Source organism: Notolabrus celidotus, chromosome 11 (assembly GCF_009762535.1).
Source record: "Notolabrus celidotus isolate fNotCel1 chromosome 11, fNotCel1.pri, whole genome shotgun sequence".
Taxonomy (NCBI): domain Eukaryota; kingdom Metazoa; phylum Chordata; class Actinopteri; order Labriformes; family Labridae; genus Notolabrus; species Notolabrus celidotus.
In genome coordinates this window covers 13,422,353-13,443,537 of record NC_048282.1, presented here as the reverse complement: position 1 = coordinate 13,443,537, position 21,185 = coordinate 13,422,353, and the positions used below count along the sequence as shown (strand labels likewise).

The 21,185-nt window shown below is 38.2% G+C and overlaps 1 protein-coding gene across 1 annotated transcript in view; it reads left to right on the top strand.

The window, feature by feature from the left end:
* Nucleotides 1-21,185, top strand: part of cacna1db (calcium channel, voltage-dependent, L type, alpha 1D subunit, b) — a 77,214-nt gene that overhangs the window by 37,953 nt on the left and 18,076 nt on the right. The window contains exons 10-31 of the mRNA XM_034696602.1: nt 3,062-3,149; nt 4,082-4,242; nt 4,363-4,588; nt 4,735-4,942; nt 5,465-5,585; nt 7,382-7,496; nt 7,645-7,705; nt 7,801-7,861; nt 8,745-8,853; nt 9,023-9,152; nt 11,239-11,298; nt 12,591-12,697; nt 12,862-12,949; nt 13,092-13,199; nt 13,346-13,398; nt 13,511-13,657; nt 14,402-14,603; nt 15,737-15,895; nt 17,452-17,562; nt 17,863-17,940; nt 18,632-18,715; nt 20,970-21,098. Of these exons, the coding sequence (XP_034552493.1) occupies nt 3,062-3,149; nt 4,082-4,242; nt 4,363-4,588; nt 4,735-4,942; nt 5,465-5,585; nt 7,382-7,496; nt 7,645-7,705; nt 7,801-7,861; nt 8,745-8,853; nt 9,023-9,152; nt 11,239-11,298; nt 12,591-12,697; nt 12,862-12,949; nt 13,092-13,199; nt 13,346-13,398; nt 13,511-13,657; nt 14,402-14,603; nt 15,737-15,895; nt 17,452-17,562; nt 17,863-17,940; nt 18,632-18,715; nt 20,970-21,098 (2,606 nt within the window). The remainder of the gene's footprint in view (nt 1-3,061; nt 3,150-4,081; nt 4,243-4,362; nt 4,589-4,734; nt 4,943-5,464; nt 5,586-7,381; nt 7,497-7,644; nt 7,706-7,800; nt 7,862-8,744; nt 8,854-9,022; nt 9,153-11,238; nt 11,299-12,590; nt 12,698-12,861; nt 12,950-13,091; nt 13,200-13,345; nt 13,399-13,510; nt 13,658-14,401; nt 14,604-15,736; nt 15,896-17,451; nt 17,563-17,862; nt 17,941-18,631; nt 18,716-20,969; nt 21,099-21,185) is intronic.

Here is a 21,185-nt window from a genome sequence, read left to right as displayed (position 1 = left end):
ATTTGAGAGTTTCTCTGAAGTTTTCCCTTTCGCACATGTTCATTGCAACAGTTTACCTTTGCTTGCATGTGCTCTTCCAAGTCTTTTTTATGTTTTCACGTCACTTGTGTCATTCATCCATACATTGTTCATGGGGCAGGGGTCTATTATAGAGGAAGATGTGATATGAACTGCTCATGTTGCATTAAGATGAGATAAGACTGAGTCTTGTCAGTAAGAGGGGACTGGATCTTATCCTGTCTTGATGTTGGGTCTTTGTTGAAAATTTTACATAGAGTTCGGTCTAGACCTACTTAATATATTTGGTTAATCTTAGGAATATGCCAACCATAACTTACTTCTATTAGTATCAAGATAAGATAAGATAAGATAAACTTTATTGTTCCTGGGAGGAAATTTGTCATGGACATAAGTGCAGTGCTGCTCACAATCAATACATTCATTCATCATACCAATATACAATAACATGCCCACTGTCAAAGATAAAAAAAAAAACATGTTGCTGTGGCATACCAATGACACAACAAATACCAATGATACAATAAATAACAATAAGATACCAGTGTGGCAGTAAAAAGCAATATCATATTAAAATTAGTGCTGAGTAAGTGAACCCTCATACTCGTATAAGAGCATTATGTTAGTGCAGATTGTTTGCTGAGTAGAGTGATGGAAGTAGGGAGAAGGAGAGCTTGAAGCGATTACTTTTATATCTGCTCGCTCTGAACTGTCTGCCAGAGGGCAATAATTCATATTCAGAAAAAAGAACATGAGAAGAGTCCTTTTTTGTGCCAGATTGATAACAGTATTTCCAAAGATAGTTTGAAAGGACAGGTAATTTTTCTTAGCAATCACTTTCATGGCACATTTAAAAAAAATCAATCTTAAATTTATATTGAACAGATAGAAGGCCAAACAGGGCTGCCATCCCATATCTGATCAGACTTCCCATGACAGCATTATAGAAGGTTAACATCACACTTGTACTTACACCAAACAATCTGAGTCTACGAAGAAAATGCAGTCTTAGAGCCAATTTGGCACACAAGAAATCAACATGAACATTATTTGTGCACTAAGGTGGCTGACAGTGACAATTGTATTGCCCAATCGATGACCTAAATGATTTTCATAAGAAAAACATGCTGCAATTTCAAGATGGCTGTTCAGTGAGGCTGGTTCTTCTAAAGGTTTCTGCCTATTAAAAGGAAGTTATTTCTTACCACTAAAACTTGCTAAATGCTGAAAATTTTCTCTGCTCATGTTGGATCAAGATAGGATACAATTTGAGTGTGAAAATAAGATGGGAATTAATCTTATCTTGATGTTGGGTCTTTGAATAATTTTTGCTTGTGGTGCCCATGTCTGGGCAAAAGAGGAAATAGAGGCCTCTGATATCAGGACAGAGAAGTTCATCATAATGTATGGAGGATTTCCCCTTAAGACTGTACACTAAGCAGAAGAAAGGAGGCTGAGGGCTTGTGAGTAGAAGAATGAAAAAACAGAGATGTATGAGTACATCAGGAAGATTGACTCAAGGGAAAGGGATAAGTTGCTCAGTGAATACCTAAGGCAGCAGAACCCTGAGGAGGAAGAAGAGCAGGGGAAGCCATCATGTAAAGATGGACCCCTGCATGGATGGATATTGGTCACCTGCCACCTGCCACCTGCCAGATGCTTGCGTTTCTGTACCGTGTCAGGTGAATTTACAGTGGTGGTATATTAAATTATTTAATCATGATTTGTGGGAGACAACAACTAAGGTCTAAAGCTCTGAGGCTTCACAGCCTTAAACCGAAGAACTAAAATATATTTGTTTCTGTTTGTGAGCAGAGCAAATAGCATGTCAGTATTTTCTTTAGTAGCTGAAATATTTCAGCCTGAGACAATCCAGCACTTAACAGCCGGGTGTATGATGCTTGCAGGCCTGGTGTACATGGAATGCTATAACCAAGTGGCTGGCATAATGTACAGAAACATCTGTGCTGAGTATGGGCTGGAAGTCCCAAGGTCAAAATGAGAAGCACCTCCGAAGGTTGTTGAGAATGACCAAGCTAAGAATCTGTGGGACTGACAGACTGGTGATAGCTAACCAATCGTAAGGGTGGACAGTGATAGATGTAGCGACATCAGGAAGGAGAAACATGAAAAGCTCGAAAAATATTGAGGGCTTGATGTAGAGCTAGAAAAGACTTGGAAAGTGAAGGCAAAAGTGACAATCGCTGTGGTAATCGGATCACTTGGGGATGTGAAAACCTGAAACACATTTTGAGATCTCACTCCAGAAGAGTGCAGTCCGAGGAGCAACTAAGATACTGTGCAGGACCCTCAACACACACACACACACACACACACACACACACACACACACACACACACACACACACACACACACACACACACACACACACACACACACACACACACACACACATGCACACACACACACACCAGGCAGTGTCAGCTAATGGTAAAGCTAGCTGCTAAGGTAATCCACACAGCAGCAGCTACTTTAGTAGTAGCATATGTTATAAACCTATGTTTTGCACAGAATGGGGCATGGCTTATAGCGACTGCTCTGGCATGGTTGATCTTTGTGATTGGTTTATGAACTCATTGTGTCGTGTCCCTCTCCGCCAATCTTTTATTGGATTTAGTCTGTCCCTGTATGAGAGAAAACTCTGTTATCAAGAAAAGCCCTGAAGGATTGCTTATTTATTAATATCATATTTTTAGATGGAGTCGTGTCAGTATTTTTTATTTTTACTGGCGCTCAGGTGATGTTTGACACATGAAACAAAGACTAAAACAAAAAACAAAGATTCAGAATACAGAAAATAAAGAGTTTTTTTTGCCATTGTTTTTTCCTGTATTTTCTGAAAAGTAAATTGGCCTCTATCATATTGTATCACCCTTGAAACAAGTTGGGCCAAAAATGCATCAGTGTCAAGTCAACTGTAAAGTAAAGATTTCTGAGAAAACTTTTCTTCTTTGAGGGAAAAAATGCCCCCAAAATCTTTGTTAATCTGACATTTTGGCATCTTTGTGTGTTAACCTACAGCAAGTATGCCTACAAGTGAAACAGAGTCAGTGAACACCGAAAATCACAATGGAGGGGAGGAAAAATCTCCTTGCTGTGGACCACTGTGGTGAGTGTGACTTCATTTATTTTCTGAGCACATGAAGAAAGACTGACTTTTTATTGTTGACAGTATAGTGGATAGCAAAATGGCTGTTTCATTTATTACATTAAAACTCAAACTCAAAGTGTACCTGTTGTTGCTATTTATCTAAATCTGACAAATTTACCATTCTTTTAAGTCAAGAAATGACTAAGTGAAAATGCAGGTTAGTACCTGGGAAGTCCTATCTTGGGACAGTATAACAATGCATGGTACAGTATATGCTATATGATTTCAATAATTAAGAAGTATTAGTTATTATCGGGACTTTTTGTACCAATTTTTTTTTTACCATAGTGTTTTTATTAAAGTTTATAACCACAAAAATACAGCTTTATCATTACTCTTTTTCCACTTTCACAGCTGTATGGCTGTATCTCAAGGTTTAACTAATGGACAAACAAGACAATAACAACTAAACAAAAATTTAAGAAAAATAATGATGGGTGGTACTGGGTCTGTTGGTGTCTTTTCAGATTTGTGCAATACATTTCTTTGCAGACAGCAGACTATGGTCAATATATTTGCATTCATTTTTAGTGTAACAATGTTCTTCTGGATATATTGCTAACAGAAACAATTTGGGGTCTCATATGAGAATTTAGAAATGATCTTCTCAATTATATTTTTAACCCCTATTTCATTAATATCATTCAACACAAAACGAGTGCATACATTTCGGACCTTAATCACATGTGTTTACACATCAAGCTCAATATTTTTTAATCAAAAATAACTCATTCAGAAAATTAATTCCAAAATGGGGCTTGGTGGGATTTCAATAATTAAGAAGAATTAGTTATTATTGGGACTTTATGTACCAAGTTTTACTTTGAAACCATCCCCTTATAAGGGTACTAAATGTTTTGTCATCATTGTTTCTAAAAAATATTTTTTAGGCGTCAGGGGCGACGTTGGAATCGTTACTGCCGCAGGAAGTGTCGTGCCACAGTAAAATCTGTGACATTCTATTGGCTGGTCATACTACTGGTCTTCCTTAACACCCTCACAATCGCCTCTGAACACTACAATCAACCAAACTGGCTAACTGAAATACAGGGTATCTATTTTTGTATTTTTTTTCCCGGTAATATAATTTGTCTTCCAGACTATTTTTGCATCTTTGTACCACGATGAGATGTATGTACATTTGTTTTATATTAAGTCTTCTCCTCTTCAGATGCAGCCAACAAAGTTCTCCTTGCGATGTTCACCCTGGAAATGCTGGTGAAGATGTATAGTTTGGGGCTGCAGGCCTACTTTGTGTCCTTGTTTAACCGCTTTGATTGTTTCGTGGTGTGTGGAGGCATCATAGAGACATTCCTAGTGGAGCTGGCCATCATGTCTCCTTTGGGTATCTCTGTTTTCCGCTGTGTGCGTCTCCTAAGGATCTTCAAGGTTACACGGTGAGCAATAAAACAGCATGTTGACATCGCAATGATGTTTCAAACTCTATCTTACTTTCATTGAGACAGGGATAACATTTTCTTGAACATTATATGTGTCTCTCCCTTTTCAACTTCATAATTGGTTAATGTTATTTCTTTCCAAGTCATTGGGCATCTCTAAGTAATCTGGTGGCCTCTCTACTCAACTCCATGAAGTCCATTGCCTCTCTCTTGCTACTGCTCTTCCTCTTCATCATTATTTTCTCCTTGCTTGGCATGCAACTTTTTGGAGGCAAGTTCAACTTTGATGAGACTGTGACTAAAAGGAGCACATTTGATAACTTCCCTCAGGCTCTGCTCACAGTGTTCCAGGTAAGTTTTTTGTTTTATTTACTTTACAAAACAGCTTGCAATACATGAGACATTTGATTTAGTCTTTGAGTCTTTAAAAATGTTGAACCAATTAGACTTAACAACATAACATTAACATTAACAATCCATATACTACAGTGTCCCCTGGACAAATGGGTTATCACTGAGGACATTTTAAAATATCATTCAATCAACCAATCTTTTTTATATAGCTCCAAATCACAACAAACATTATCTCAAGATTCTTTCACAAACATAGCAGGTCTAGACCATACTCAATCAATAGAGGGTAAGATCCAGTCCCCTCTTACTGACAGGACTCAGTCTTATCTCATCTTAATCAACCGTGAGCATTAAGTATGGCTTTTGAACAGAAAAGAGGGTCAAGATAATAATATCAACAATGACAACAAAGTATAGTGTAGAGTGGCATGATATGAACACAGTATTTTTTAAATGTATTCTTTGAATCATTTATAAGACATATAATTGAAATGATTTCTATTGTTCTGTGTTCACCAGATCTTGACAGGAGAAGATTGGAATACTGTGATGTATGACGGTATCATGGCATACGGTGGTCATGCCTCCTCGGGAATGGTGGTCTGCATTTACTTCATTATCCTCTTTGTCTGTGGAAATTGTATCCTACCAGCCACAAATAAACACAAATGCTCACCCTCCTTTTATATACAGTGGGGCAAAACAGTATTTAGTCAGCCACTGATTTTGCAAGTTCTTCCACTTAGAAAGATGAGAGAGGTCTGTAATTTTCATCAGAGGTACACTTCAACTATGAGAGACAAAATGAGAAAAAAAATCCAGGAAATCACATTGTAGGATTTTTAAAGAATTTATTTGTAAATTATGGTGGAAAATAAGTATTTGGTCAATAACAAAAGTTCAACTCAATACTTTGTAACATAACCTTTGTTGGCAATGACAGGTCAAACGTTTCCTGTAAGTCTTCACCAGGTTTGCACACACTGTAGCTGGTATTTTGGGCCATTCCTCCATGCAGATCTCCTCTAGAGCAGTGATGTTTTGGGGCTGTCGCTGAGCAACACAGACTTTCAACTCCCTCCACAAATTTTCTATGGGGTTGAGGTCTGGAGACTGGCTAGGCCACTCCAGGACCTTGAAATGCTTTTTACGGAGCCACTCCTTCGTTGCCCGAGCGATGTGTTTGGGATCATTGTCATGCTGGAAGACCCAGCCACGTTCCATCTTCAATGCTCTCACTGATGGAAGGAGGTTTTGGCTTAAAATCTCACGATACATGGCCCCGTTCATTCTTCCCTTAACACCGGTCAGTCGCCCTGTCCCCTTTGCAGAAAAACAGCCCCAAAGCACGAGGTTTCCACCCCCATGCTTCACAGTAGGTATGGTGTTCTTGGGATGCAACTCAGCATTCTTCTGCCTCCAAACACGACGAGTTGAGTTTTTACCAAAAAGTTCTATTTTGGTTTCATCAGACCACATAATATTCTCCCAATCCTCTTCAGGATCATCCATATGCTCTCTGGCAAACTTCAGACGGGCCTGGACATGTACTGGCTTAAGCAGGGGGACACGCCTGGTGCTGCAGGATTTGAGTCCCTCTCGGCGTAATGTGTTACTGATGGTAGCCTTTGTTACTTTGGTCCCAGCTCTCTGCAGGTCATTCATCAGGTCCCTTCATGTAGTTGTGGGATTTTTGCTCACCGTTCTCATGATCATTTTGACCCCACGGAATGAGATCTTGCGTGGGGCCCCAGATCGAGGGAGATTATCAATGGTCTTGTATGTCTTCCATTTTCTTACAATTGCTCCCACAGTTGATTTATTCACACCAACCTGCTTGCCTATTGTAGATTCACTCTTCCCAGCCTGGTGCAGGTCCACAATTTTCTTCCTGGTGTCCTTCGACAGCTCTTTGGTCTTGGCCATGGTTGAGTTTGGAGTCTGACTGTTTGAGGCTGTGGACAGGTGTCTTTTATACAGATAACGAGTTCAAACAGGTGCCATTAATACAGGTAACAAGTGGAGGACAGAAGAGCTTCTTAGAGAAGAAGTTACAGGTCTGTGAGAGCCAGAAATCTTGCTTGTTTGTGGGTGACCAAATACTTATTTTCCACCATAATTTACAAATAAATTCTTTAAAAATCCTACAATGTGATTCCCTGGATTTTTTTTCTCATTTTGTCTCTCATAGTTAAAGTGTACCTCTGATGAAAATTACAGACCTCTCTCATCTTTCTAAGTGGGAGAACTTGCAAAATCAGTGGCTGACTAAATACTTTTTTGCCCCACTGTATATAAAAAATGAAAAAACAACCACATTTTCATGCTTCCCTTGGTGTATCTTTTTTTATTTTAAGTCAGTTGATGCCATTCCACATTTTTAAACACACTTGGGTTGCGTGTTGGTCAGTCTTTTTCCTTAAGTCACATGAACAGACATTCTGCTTAATGTATTCTTGGCCATTGCTGTTGACAACCTGGCAGACGCAGAAAGCCTCAACTCAGCACAGAAGGAGAAAAAGGAGGCTAAGAAGAGAAAGGATAGTGCCAAGTACAGTATAAGATACCTCATTATTGCACCTTTTAATATCTGTATAACTGTTTGTTTTTTTGCCAACATTCTTCTTGTTTGTCACAAGCATTGTCTATTAGCAGAAAATTGCCTTCTAGTCCTTTCCTGTCCTCCATGTCTCTGACAGGGATGAAGTCACAGATAAGAAGAAGGTTGAAATATCTGAAAGCACGAAAGGAGACACTCAGGTAAAGTGAGAATAGATGTCATCAAATCAGAGCATAAAGCAACACAATATTTCTGTATATATTCTAATCATGCTTAACCCAATTACTGTGTGCAGGTGTCTGCAGAGACCGTGCTGGAGGAGGACAAAGAGGTGTATCCTGTTGTAAACTTTACAGGTAATTTATTTGTAATTTGTAATTTATTTATTATAGGATAGCCCCTTGAGATGCAGCATCTCGTTTTCAAGGGGGTCCCAAACTTGGGTCTAAAGACAACATTACCTTACCCTCTTTCGTTTCATGATAGATAAAACATTTTTATTAGTGAAAGCAATCAGCAATGAAAGTCTCAGCCAACCAGATTAATCTTAGGTGCAACAACAAGCCCTACTTTTTTTTTTTTTTTTCAATATATGTTTTTATTATTTTATCATTTTCAGAACAAAACAAAAAAATTCAAGGCTAATTTTAGTACAAATCAGATTTTCAGACAAAGATGTGTACTGTCACCCCTTCCCCCAAGCACAGAAACCCCCAGTGGGCATTTAATGTGGCAGCTTCTGCTATTAGTATGTTTGTGTGAGAGGTTGAATGTAACACACAGTGTAAAAATGTTTCAATTGGTCACAAGACTAGGGACGTGCTAGTCTTATTTGTTCCCTTCTTGTACTGAATCTTGCAATACAAACTTTAGTATGGCATTGAGTGTCAGATTTGAATGTTTTGTATACTTAAATAGAACTATAAGACATCTGTAACCAGTATTGCCTTGCGTTCCAGGAAATATAGGTATTTGTCCAAGCTAGATTTCTTAAGTGATTAGAAATGATTTTGTACAATTCAGGAAGGAATGTCAGATCTCAAAAACATCCACACATTTCCCCGTAGAACATGGAATAAAGATATATCACCAATTAGTTATGAAATAAGTAGGTTTTTCAGTTGCTATCATGGAAAAACAAACTACTTACAGATACGTAGTTCCCATGTCAAATATGTTTTGGAAAAAACCTCTGTCTTCTAGTTTGTGATTATGACAACAATAATAACAATCGCACAGAACTTTCACCAGGACCCCGTACCCAGAGGCTTTCCGAACTCACCATTAAAGAGAAGACTCCACCCATCCCAAGTGGCAGCGCTTTTTTTATCTTCAGCAGCACCAATCCGTGAGTCTCGAACGTGTGTTTTGGTGATAAACAAGGCACATGAACCTTTCTACCTATTCAGTGAAACAGAAATGAACAAAATCAGACTTACTTTAATACTCTAATATTCATATCACTTCTGCTTACGGTCTCTGCTGTCTTCATTTCTTTTGTGCTTTTTGCTGTGTAGGTTTCGTGTTTTCTGCCACAAGCTGATCAACCATCAGATCTTTACCAACCTCATATTGATCTTCATCATGTTAAGCTCTGTCTCCCTGGCTGCTGAAGACCCAATACGTAACTTCTCTGCTCGCAATATTGTACGTAAACAACCACTGTGGCTTTAGTGATACACTGTCCCACAAGGCTTCCCCCCCACTTTGTTTTCATTGTTTTATTTGGAGAATTTATTTGTAACACTTAACCTGACAACCAGCTTTTATCTAGAAGGCATTTTAACAGGTCAGGTTCAGAAAGGCAACAATGATAAATAATACTGACTGAATTTCATTTAGCTTCTTCTGCTGTTTAATGGTTATAGTATTGTATAACCTGTCATTTTGCCTTGCTGTCATGGCTTACTTAAATAAATTAGTAAATGTTCGCATTTATGCAAGTAGCACGACCTTTGCCTTGGTAAACAATAAATGTGCGCTGTTAAAAATAGGCACATGGAAAAGCATAGGTTCTCTTTCAGAGTTTTGTGTTCATTGTGTAGAGATAGACCGATATGTTATTTTCAGGGCTGATACCGATACTGATTATTAGTAATCAAGGAGGCTGATAACTATTATTATCTATTAACTAATATTTAGAGCCGATATTAATTTGCAGTAAAAGGGGAAATATTGGCGTCAAAATTTTTAATTATACAAACTCAACACTTAACATGCAACATGTTAAAGTTTTTTTTAATCTTAGACAATAGACATCTTTGTTTTAAAATTCTACCACAAAGTGCAGGGAGCTCCCAGGCTCAGCAGCATGTCTTAAAAAGTCGAATGAAGGTTTTCTACAGTAAATAAAGTTTTCTAAAATGTCAATATAACTGAAATGTTAATAATGGGGGTATTTCAGTGTTTTTGAAGTGGGGTTGTATGAGTTTTAAATCGCTAGTAATTGTAGGTGCCACAACAGATGCTGCTCAGCTCGTCTCCTGTAATGAGACACTGCAGGAGAAATGGAACACAAGCTAGGCTACGGTTTCTGCAGATGGTGTCATTTCTGCCACGTGATTTAGTGAATTTTGAGCCAAAATAACCCAGTTTTAAATTGATCTCTTATCGTCCGTCGGATCTAAAAAAGGTCGATATGCGTCAAAATGTCAAATATCGGATAATCGGCCCCGCCGATAATCGGTCTATCCCTAATTTTGTGACTCACATTGGGAGCAAAGATTTTTACTGCTAGAACAACCAGGTGGCAACATCCCATAGTAGCAATGCCTCATTAAAGTACTTTCTCACCAATCTAACACACTGTAGAGTAGTAATACTCCCGCTGTATCCGGCCTGGAAGCCACAAAACACCCAGTTGGCCGGTGCAATCTCCTACCTACACAAGATTACCAATGGCATGAGATACAGCATTTCATTTGCTGCACAACTAATAAACTCTGCTTGTAACCATAGCTGCTGCAAATGTGCCCACTACTGCAGATTAGAAAATCCTGACTTGAGCCTGTCCCTGCAGGAGCTCAGTATGAATCTAGGAAACTCACCAGATGTGTGTGATGTGTATTGGTCTGAAACATTCCCAAGCTGGCTTTGAGTTTATGAATGGGTTCACATGCTGTGGCTGCCTCACCATCAAAATGCTTCTTTGCCGTTTGGCAAAAGAATCTGTCCTGCAGTAGTGGCCCAAATATGGCTTCAAACAATGTAGCCCCCATAATCACTGGATCTTAATGAGACAATGACTCATGAAAATAGTATTTTTCTTTTCCTTTGCTTTACCTTAACCAGCTTTCCATTTTCTGCAAATAAAAGACAAAAAATAGATTTATTTGTAAGTTGAGAAGGCTGAAAAAAAAACCATAATGAAAAACTGTTCATATTCCTCGAACACACACTGATGAGTAAGTGAACAGGAGAAATACAAGTTTTGCAGTGGTCTCCTCATTTTTTCCCCAGACTTGTATGTGCTATTGTTACTTTACTTATTCTGTTTATAGTTAGACTCTTGCTTTATTAAAATACTGTATCTTGTGCTGTTATTCTTTGTTTACTTTATGACCATAACTTGTGCATTGCCTCTTGCAGATACTTGGTTATTTTGACTATGCTTTCACGGCTATCTTTACTGTTGAGATCCTGTTGAAGGTAAATAACCTCTGGGCTGTTTTGTGCTGTGCTAGTAGAGCTTTAGTAACTCTTCGTGCTTATGTCACTCTGATTGCCTCCTCAGATCCTAGGCTATGCAGACTATGTCTTCACTAGTATGTTTACATTTGAGATCCTTGTAAAGGTAAAGAAAAATTGTTGTGCTGCCTCTAAAAAAACCCCCCACTACTTCCAAGCTTGCTGCACATGTCCTCCTTCCTTTCATTTATAATTTTATTTGATATTGCTTATCGCTCGTTTCGTTGTCATTGCACCATTTTGTCAACCTGGAGATCATGCCCTTTTATTAATCTATTTTTTTCTATTTTGTTATTTTTATATCACAGCCTACTTCCCCTTTTTATCCTTACTACGTAATCAAAAAGGCTTAGACAAATGGACTGTTTACACACAGTATTATTGGGCAATTTTTGGTGTGTGTGTGTGTGTGTGTGTGTGTGTGTGTGTGTGTGTGTGTGTGTGTGTGTGTGTGTGTGTGTGTGTGTGTGTGTGTGTGTGTGTGTGTAAAAGGGTAACAGTGATTTTGGCTCAGCACATGTACATCCATTCATCCATCCATCCATCCATCCATCCATCCATCCATCCATTGTCTGTCTGTCTGTCTGTCTGTCTGTTAATGTATCTATCTGTTCAATTCACCACAACTTCTCTCCATCCCCTGGCCCTACAGTGAGCTTTATTTCAAAGCTTAAACATCATTTGTATGATGGCAATATTTCCTTGTTCCTGTCCATTCCGTGTGTTCTATTTGGAGCTTTATTTTATGTGCTATCATTTTGTGTGAATGAAACATTTTTCAATAATTATGGAATGTCCTACAGAGGCATGATGGAAATTAACAAACATGTCATGATGAATCTAATTACATGGCAAAATATCTGTAAATGGGAAACACAGCATCAGTGTACAAAAATTGGCATGTAGGAGACCATGGAGGAGCTCATGCATGTCTGTGTTCGCATGAGCTCCCCTCCCTCCCCCATCATTGTGTGGGTGTGTATACGTGTGTGTACCTGCAGTACTCCACAAAAATGCTTTTCTAACCACAATGTTTTTATGTACTATTGTGCTTTTTCCCTGTTAGAAATGGGTTGCTTTACTGAGTATAATCTCAGGGTAACTTTTTTAATATTCACCAAACTTTTGAGAATTACAGCTTTAGTAAATGGTGTATTACAGAATATTATTAATTAGTAAAATCAACGCTATGTGATTGTAAGATGTGAGAGAAGTATATTCTAAATCAGAAAAAAAAATTGTGCTCTTCATTTTTTTGGAAAATTGCTGAATGTTTTCGGGAACAGATCATTAGAATAATAATTGGGGTATACCAAAGACATTACAGCCTGAAATGTCATGCATGCGTGTGACAATGAATCTTTTAGTTCTGACAGTTTATTTTTTTCCTTTGTCAAGATGACAGCATTTGGAGCTTTCCTTCATAAAGGAGCATTCTGCAGAAACTGCTTCAACCTTTTAGACTTGCTGGTCGTCGGTGTGTCTTTGGTCTCCTTTGGGATTCAGTATGTATTGTTGTATTGTTTTTTTATGTCTAAATCCAAAATTACATTAAAGCAACTGTATTTTTTAAACATATCATTTTCTCTGTCTGTGACAAGACTTCTATTGAAAAAAATGCTCTGGATTTTATCCAGCAAAATTCAATGTCATTTTTTTTCTTTGAAAGGTCATCTGCTATCTCAGTGGTGAAGATTCTCCGTGTTTTGAGAGTCCTCCGTCCACTCAGAGCCATCAACAGAGCCAAGGGACTAAAGGTTTGAATAGTAATTAAAGAACACTGTATCTGTCTGTATGTATGTTGTTTCCATGAGTATGTCTATAACTGTAATCAAACTTTTTCTAATGTTGCAGTAATGTATTTTTCTACCTATTGTAAATTCCATGTGTCCTTTGCAGCATGTAGTCCAGTGTGTATTTGTGGCCATCAGGACAATCGGCAATATCATGATTGTCACCACACTGCTGCAGTTTATGTTCGCCTGTATTGGAGTGCAGCTCTTCAAGGTACAGTGAAGAACATTAACAGAAAGTGAAATAAAATGACTTGGGAGAGAAAAAAAATCAACAGGCTCTTCATTGTAAAATGACAAATAAGAAAGTTATAAACAAAGTGCACCTCTGACTTTATCTGGTATTTTTTTTTAACAAAGGGGAAATTTTATCGCTGCACAGATGATGCAAAGTCCAGTCCAGATGAGTGCAAGTGAGTTACCTTTGTAAGAGTTTTCATGATACAACATTGGGCATTAGATCAAATCAGGGTCTGCTAATGGGTGTGAGCTTATTCGAGGTTAATACTTCTTCTTTATTTACAGAGGCACCTTCATTCTCTATCACAATGGAATCACATCAGCACCCATGGTGAAGGAAAGGATCTGGTATAACAGTGACTTTAACTTTGACAATGTCCTTGTGGCCATGATGGCTCTTTTTACTGTCTCCACCTTTGAAGGATGGCCCACGTAAGTAGAGTTACTTATTATTCATATGGAGATAGTTTTTCATTTTTATCAGTTTCTAATAAAAAAAAAACTGTAACTACATAAGTCAGTGACAACATGAAATAGTCAATCAACAATTGTATTATTATATTATAATTTAGTATCTTTCTAAGCCTTAAAGCCTTATAGTTTTTTTTTTTAACAGCTGCAGTTGTTTCCTATGTTATCTTTGTTCAGCCACTACATCTGTCATTTGAGTCAGTGGTCTGGAAAAACAGATACTACATAAGTTAAACATTCTAGTCACAATCTTGGCTTGCATTGTAGACAAGCAACACAACTATCGTGAAATATGAGTACAGAAGATGCTATACATTTTATGTTATTATGGCTGTAAAGAGATTTAGTGGATTATTTTTTAAGCCATGGTATTCAACTTTGGAAAAAGTGGCAAAGAGAGTCTGAGGCTGCTAAAATACAATGAGTCCTAGAATAAGCAGCCACTGCAAATATAATCCTGCAAACAGGAGAACAATGGGACAAAACTGTGTTTTTTATCATAATAAAGCAACAGATGAGATTCTTTTTTCAATTTACTACACACGTGTATCATCAACACTAATTGAACATCCACAGGGATTGTGGCAAAGATTCCCTTTAAAATGACTGGTTAAATCCCTTTAAATGAGGAAAGAAAGAAAATAAAAAACTTGAAGCCAATATTTTTAGTGTTCATTGACTATCTTTTTTTGTGTTTCCCTGCAGTCTACTGTACAAGGCTATTGACTCTAACAGAGAGAACATGGGTCCCATCTACAACTACCGCATTGAGATCTCCATCTTCTTCATCATCTACATCATCATCATTGCCTTCTTCATGATGAACATCTTTGTTGGTTTTGTTATTGTCACCTTTCAGGAGCAGGGGGAGAAGGAGTACAAAAACTGTGAGCTTGACAAGAACCAGGTAGGAAGAGCATTGATCATTTTATTTAACATTTTTAGATGACTAGGGAAAGGAACAGTTCAATTTAAAGTGTTGTTGTTCTTATTATTGTTGTGTAGTTATCCTATTGAATCAGAAACATTAAGTGTTTCTCCCTATCAAGAGACATTGTGTGCATTTATGAATGAGGAGGTGTACTTCAAATGAATGCTAATGGACTGATCTTGTTACTTAAGGCAGTTAAAGTCAACAGGTTTCGTATTAGAATTTACAATGTTGATAGTAGGGTAAGGAATGAAAGTGTCAATTATAGCCATTGGAGTCCAACTTTTCTAGAATTAAGATTAGCGTTGTAACAGTGAGGATCATAGGGAGATGGATATTAATTGTTGTTGCAGCTGGAGTCTGGCAGGTGCGTCTACAGCAATCATCAAGAGGAACCTACGGGACAAGGCAGCTCAGGGACTCCCAGAAAGATCAGTGGTTGATAACTTTGATGGGGCATGAAAATTTTAAGTTAGCGACAGGCAGACAGAAGAGAGAGAGTTGGAAGGACAGGAGCTCAGAGTGCCAGTTCCCCCAGCAGTCTAAACCTATAGCAGCATAACTAAAAGCTGGTCCAGGCCCAAGCCTGCTAACTAACTAGGTTTTTTCAAAAAATACAATTTTAAGCCTACTCTTAAAAGTACAGAGGGTGTCTGCCCCCCGGACCCTGAGTGGTAGATGAGTCAAAAGATGAGGGGTCTGATAACTGAAGGCTTTACCTCCCATACTACTTTTAGAGACTTTAGGAACGACAAGCAGGCCTACATGCTGGGGGCACTATGAGCTCTTAAAGATATGACGGTGTCTGACCATTAAGAGCTTTGTAGGTCAGAAGAAGGATTTAAAATTGTGTTCTAGATTTAATGGGGAGCCAGTGTAGAGACACCAACTCTAGGATTGTCTTGCTGAAAACACAGGACTGAGGGGGGAATTTTTAAATACGAATAACAATAAAGATGAGTCTTTTCTGAGTGTCCTGAAAAGTTTTGCGTTAACCCTGCTCATAACAGACAGCCACTTCTACCAGAAGAATCTCATAATGGATTATGATTATGGTTATGATGATGTCTGCCTCTTTCTTCCCCCACCTGTATTCATCACCCCCTCAGCGTCAATGTGTGGAATATGCTCTAAAAGCGCGTCCTGTGCGCCGCTACATCCCCAAAAACCCCTACCAATACAAGTTCTGGAATGTGGTCAACTCTACAGGCTTTGAGTACATCATGTTTGTCCTAATTATTCTCAACACCCTTTGTCTGGCTATACAGGTAAGTGTTCAGGTAGTTCATATCAATTTGTTAGTGAAATAAAAAGTCTAAGCATGTACATTCCACTAAGTACCTAACTACCATGGCACATAATCAAATAAAAACATACTTTTCCTACATTAACAGTCAGAATATGACTACCTATAATTTCTTCTGACTAAAAGAACACAATATCTAGGAACTAATTAACATCAATTGTAAGAATGGCAGCCTAAAGAGGTGTGTTATTGATAAAGTTAAATGCAGTATGTTTTCATATTGTCAAGTAAAGGTGCTTTTCAACTGCAGGAACTATACCCTGGAACTTGGGACTTTCCCCAGGAACTATGTGCTTTTTCGACTACAGGAACCAGGGTCTAAATCTAGTTCGTGGGTAGTTTGGTAGCTTGTCTCCTTTCAAGTGTTGATTCAGTAAATTAATCTGCAATGCGATAAAGCACGGTCTAAAACAGCACGATGATGCTGGCCTGTCTGTCTCCTTCTATGGTGTCACCTTTGTTGAATGGCCTTTGTCTTTTCTTACTGCCCTCTACTGATCTGGCAATGTACTTTTTTTTTTTCTTCATACGTCACTGTCTTGATTTGCATAATCTTCCCTGGGCTTCAGCCCACAAAACGCAGACAACAATGGGGCCACATGAACCATTTAGTTCTTGGAAGGGTAGGAACATTTAGTTCCTGGAGCTTCTGGTCGAAGGGCACTTTAATTTCCTTCTTTATAAGTATTGTGGTTTTGCTTCTGTGTCACAGAGTCAAGATGTCAAAGGTTAGAGCCAGACACACCAACTGCTTTGGTCCTCTGTCCTAGCACCAGAGGACCAAAGAAAAATGCTTTTGTTTGTTCCTTATTATTATATATATATTTTTGGCAACAATTTGCTGGCTATGGTTCATGCTAATATGATGTTTTATGCCCACCACTTCATCTCCCACCACTTCAACGATGAGGGACAACCACATTAAATTATACAGGAAAGCCAAGCTGCTGCATGAATGGGGTGCTACAAGCAACATAAGATCAATTGCAGACATTAAAAAGTTTGCCATAAGCAGATTGTAAAAACTCAGAGACAACTATGATACGTGAAAAATTAAACACATAATTCAGACTAGAATCAACACAGCTGTGTGTCATAAAGAGTAACTTGTAGTGGTGATCTACCCATGTAAGAATTTAATCACGTCGTAGAACTGAAATCCTGAGTTAACTCTGAAGGGGTCTCGATAACTGCTAATCCTGCTCCAATCGTATCTTGGAATAATCGCCCCTTTTTGTTTCAGTGTTTTATCCTGCCTTTGCATCCATCTGCACTGGTATGCACCCTCTCCGAAATTAGCACAGCACCTCATTATCATAGGCCCCTTGCCCACTGAGATCCCTGCATGGATACTGACGTTGAACATTGAGAGGGTGCTGATCCTCCACTAAGCCTGAAATTATAATGTTTTTTACTGCTAAATTCAAAACCTTGTGTAAAAGGCAGCTAATAAATGGTGTAAACTGCTGAAAATATCATTTTATGGGAAACAATAAGTCTCATATCCTCTCTTTCCAGCATTATGGCCAGTCTCATCTGTTTAACTATGCCATGGACATCCTCAACATGGTCTTCACTGGGGTTTTCACTGTGGAAATGATTTTTAAACTCATCGCTTTCAAACCAAGAGTAAGTCTCCTATTCACTTACCCCTCCCCTCCCTGTTTTCCTTTTTCCTTAATATTTGCAATAATCAAATCCTAAAGTAAAATCCTTCAATAAATTGTATTGTTTGGAGTTTTTATGTTAGTTTTAGATCCCCCTTTAAAGCTCCCATTTTTGGTCCCTGGATGTGACTCCTGTCCCATTTATCTCTTATCTTCAACCCTCCACCCCCCTCCACCCCTCCACCCCGTGTTAACTACCTCCATACCCTGGTCTCCTGCCTTTCACTCTCCTCTTGCTGGCTGTGCATGATGCCATATTCAGGGCTATATCCGGGACGCCTGGAACATCTTTGATGTGCTGGTGGTGATTGGCAGTGTAGTCGACATCATACTAAGCCAGGTAGAGAGACGTGTGTATGTGCAAAACCGCATTCCTTCTTCAGGCTCTGCCACTGTTGCTGCCACTTTGTCCTTTCTTCAACTCTTTCCTCACTTCTCCTTCTTTGTTTTAATTTTGTGTTGAGTGGTTTATGTTTGCTTAAGTTGATTTCTGTTTATGAAGCAAGTCTATTGAATCTGTTGTGGACTTAAAGGGATAATTCAGATTTTTTTAAGTGTGGTTGTATGAGTTATTTGTCAATAGTATGTGCAAATAGCTAATGCATGGGAACTGGGATTGAAGCACAGCTAACAACCTACGGTTGTAGGCTCACCAACCAGATTCCTGCTGCATTGAGTGTTGTGATTTATTTTATCGTCTGTCTTCAGTATTTACAAGTTTAATCAGAAAACCAGAAAAGCCAAATGGAAGTGTGTCTTCAAACTTAATTTTTGGCTGTCATGTTTTCATTGCATAAGGGTTGGGAAAAGCTGATAGCGCACTACATGCAGAAGAATGTGTCATGTCCAAGAATAGTGCAAAAATTATCATGTTTTCTTAGAGCATTTAATAACCAATACTCTGACTTTTTTATATTCTCTTCTTTTTATACAACAAGTTCTCCTCTTCTCTCACCTCTTCTTTTTATTGATCTGTTTTCCCTTTTTTTTTTCCATTTTTCTATGTGTCTTTGTGTTGCTTGTGCTTGCAGAACTATTTCGCTGATGCATGGAACACGTTTGATGCCTTAATTGTTGTGGGTAGCTTGGTTGACATTGCCATCACTGAGATCAATGTAAGTAGTCATAAATGTCACTGTTGTGTCTGGGGCATTTACTTAACTTACATGTTTAGACTTACACTTTTAAATGTATGTTTACTCTGACAACTCTATGTTGAGAACCACGATTATCCTCCCCACAATGCTAAACATTTTGTTTTATAGACTGAAACCAACAAAATGAAATGAACAGAGTCCAATATTCACAGAGGAGGCATCGTGACACTGTAGTGATCATAGAGCTTTCTGATATCTGGCCTAAATCTTACACACCTCGTGTGACGTCTTCAATAAAATCATTTATAACTTAAAGCAAAAAGGGTTAAACTTAAATATTGTTTGTCTTTTCTTTGAGTCTTAAAGAAGTCACTATTAGCATAAATTCTTACTGTAAGGGAAAAGTACACAAGATCTCACTTTTATGCTCTTTTAAACAGGAAAGTTTTAACATCACCATGACCAGCCCTGCACATAAAAATGTGCCAAGATGAAGGCTACAGCACTGGCATAATACTATAAGTGTCTGAAAATATTATAATAAACACTTTCCTTGGAAATTTGTATCATCTTTAAATGTCAGTTTCTTTTTTGAGGCCAAGAGAAAAAGCAACTTTAATAAGTATTTCTTAAAAATATAACCCTACAATCTTTAACAGGTTGTCTTTATAACCACCTAGTTCAAGATAATATCAGCAAGTACAATAGGACACTGGCCTCTATCACAATATCAGACAATGATGAGACAGAGAAAGAGCAACATTGCATATGAATTTTGCATTTCATGGCCCCAACACTCTCAACAAATTCAGTGTAGCTCACTTACCATGAAAAACCTTTTATTACCAATATCTATTCTGTAATTCTTCTGAAATACTTGTGTATGTCAGGGCTTTTGAATAACACGCTAAAATGCTGTAACCAAGACATGAGTGCACTCAGTTAATTAAATGTATACTCATACGCAGAAAAGGGTTTCCTTTTCTACTTTGGGGGCAGCTTTGGCAGCGTCTTTACTGATGCACTTGACTGATTACAGAACAGCAATGCCACTACACTGCCATAATGCTGTAGTTGTAGAAAATTTTAAAAAATATACTGAGGGCTGTACTTTGAAAAAGGTGTTGCTCATTAAAACACCCATCAATGCTGACGGGGGCTTGAGGCCGCACGATTACTAGGCTCAGGCAGCCACCTGTCATTTTTATATGCAGGAAAAACCCTGCAATCGTTGAACATGCTACTTGTATCTTGGCTGTGTTATCATACAATATAAAGCTAATAAGTGATAATTTGTCTCCTTTTCCTATTATATTTATATAAAATGACAGCTAGGACAAAGGAGACACCAGACAAACACTGTTGAAGCAGCAGAGGAACTTTAAGCAGGTCAAAAATGTTGATACTGTTTTTCATGTGCTGCATGCAATTCAAGTATCAAGCATTCAAAGAAATGCTGAGATGTATAGAAGATTACATTTAAACTTAAGATAACTTTAGCTGTGGGGGGTGGCAGTGCTACCTTAGTCTACAACTGCAGCTCATCACACTAAAGCAGACAGCTAGGCTGTGAAAAGCTCCTACATCTCATCACAATAGAAGTTGCTTCTCCTCCTCTCTTGCACTTGTGCTGCCCTCTTAGCATCCAAAGCTCATGTTGGAGTTTTGGTATCTGAGTGGCTCTATGGTTCTTGTTGTAGGAAGCTCCAAGTTTCCCCTTTTCAAGTTTTCAAGTTAATAGTGGGGCAGTTGTAATGTTGTTGTTTTTTGTTGGTACAAAAACCTTACAATGTTTCTCATCTCACTTATTTGATACATTTTAACAGTTAGTGGTAAAATCCCATTGTCGGCCAAAGTCGTGCTTTGAATTCACTTGTTGCATTTGTTTGTTGCATTTTTGGCTTGGGTTCATGGTTTTGCCTGGAGATGCTGCCTGTTACTTACTTTTAAAATCAGTCATTTAGAATGAAACGTTTTGTTTGTTCAAGCTATACAACTCTACTTCTGTTCATTTTGTTCTTTTGTTTTAGACATCGTCACACAGAACATATATTGATTGTTTCCATGCAAAGCTGCCAAAAATTGCAAATGAGGAGATTTTCAGCACAACAATTGCTGCTACTCACATTTTTAATAACATAATCATTACATAGTTAAAAGGGGTATATGGTTCATGAATGGTAGGTAGTACAAAGCCTTATCACTGTCTTTTTTTAAATAGAATAACCTTTATTTTCCTATTTCCAAACCTCTCCCACATCTTTCACTTAAGAACACGGAGGACAGTGCTCGCATCTCAATCACCTTCTTCCGCCTGTTCAGAGTGATGCGTTTAGTAAAACTCCTGAGCAGGGGGGAGGGCATCAGGACATTGCTGTGGACCTTTATCAAGTCATTTCAGGTAAAAGGAAAAACATTTACAATCAAACCTACTTTTCATGAATATGTAAAACTAGTGAAATACTAGTAAGACATACATTTACACGCA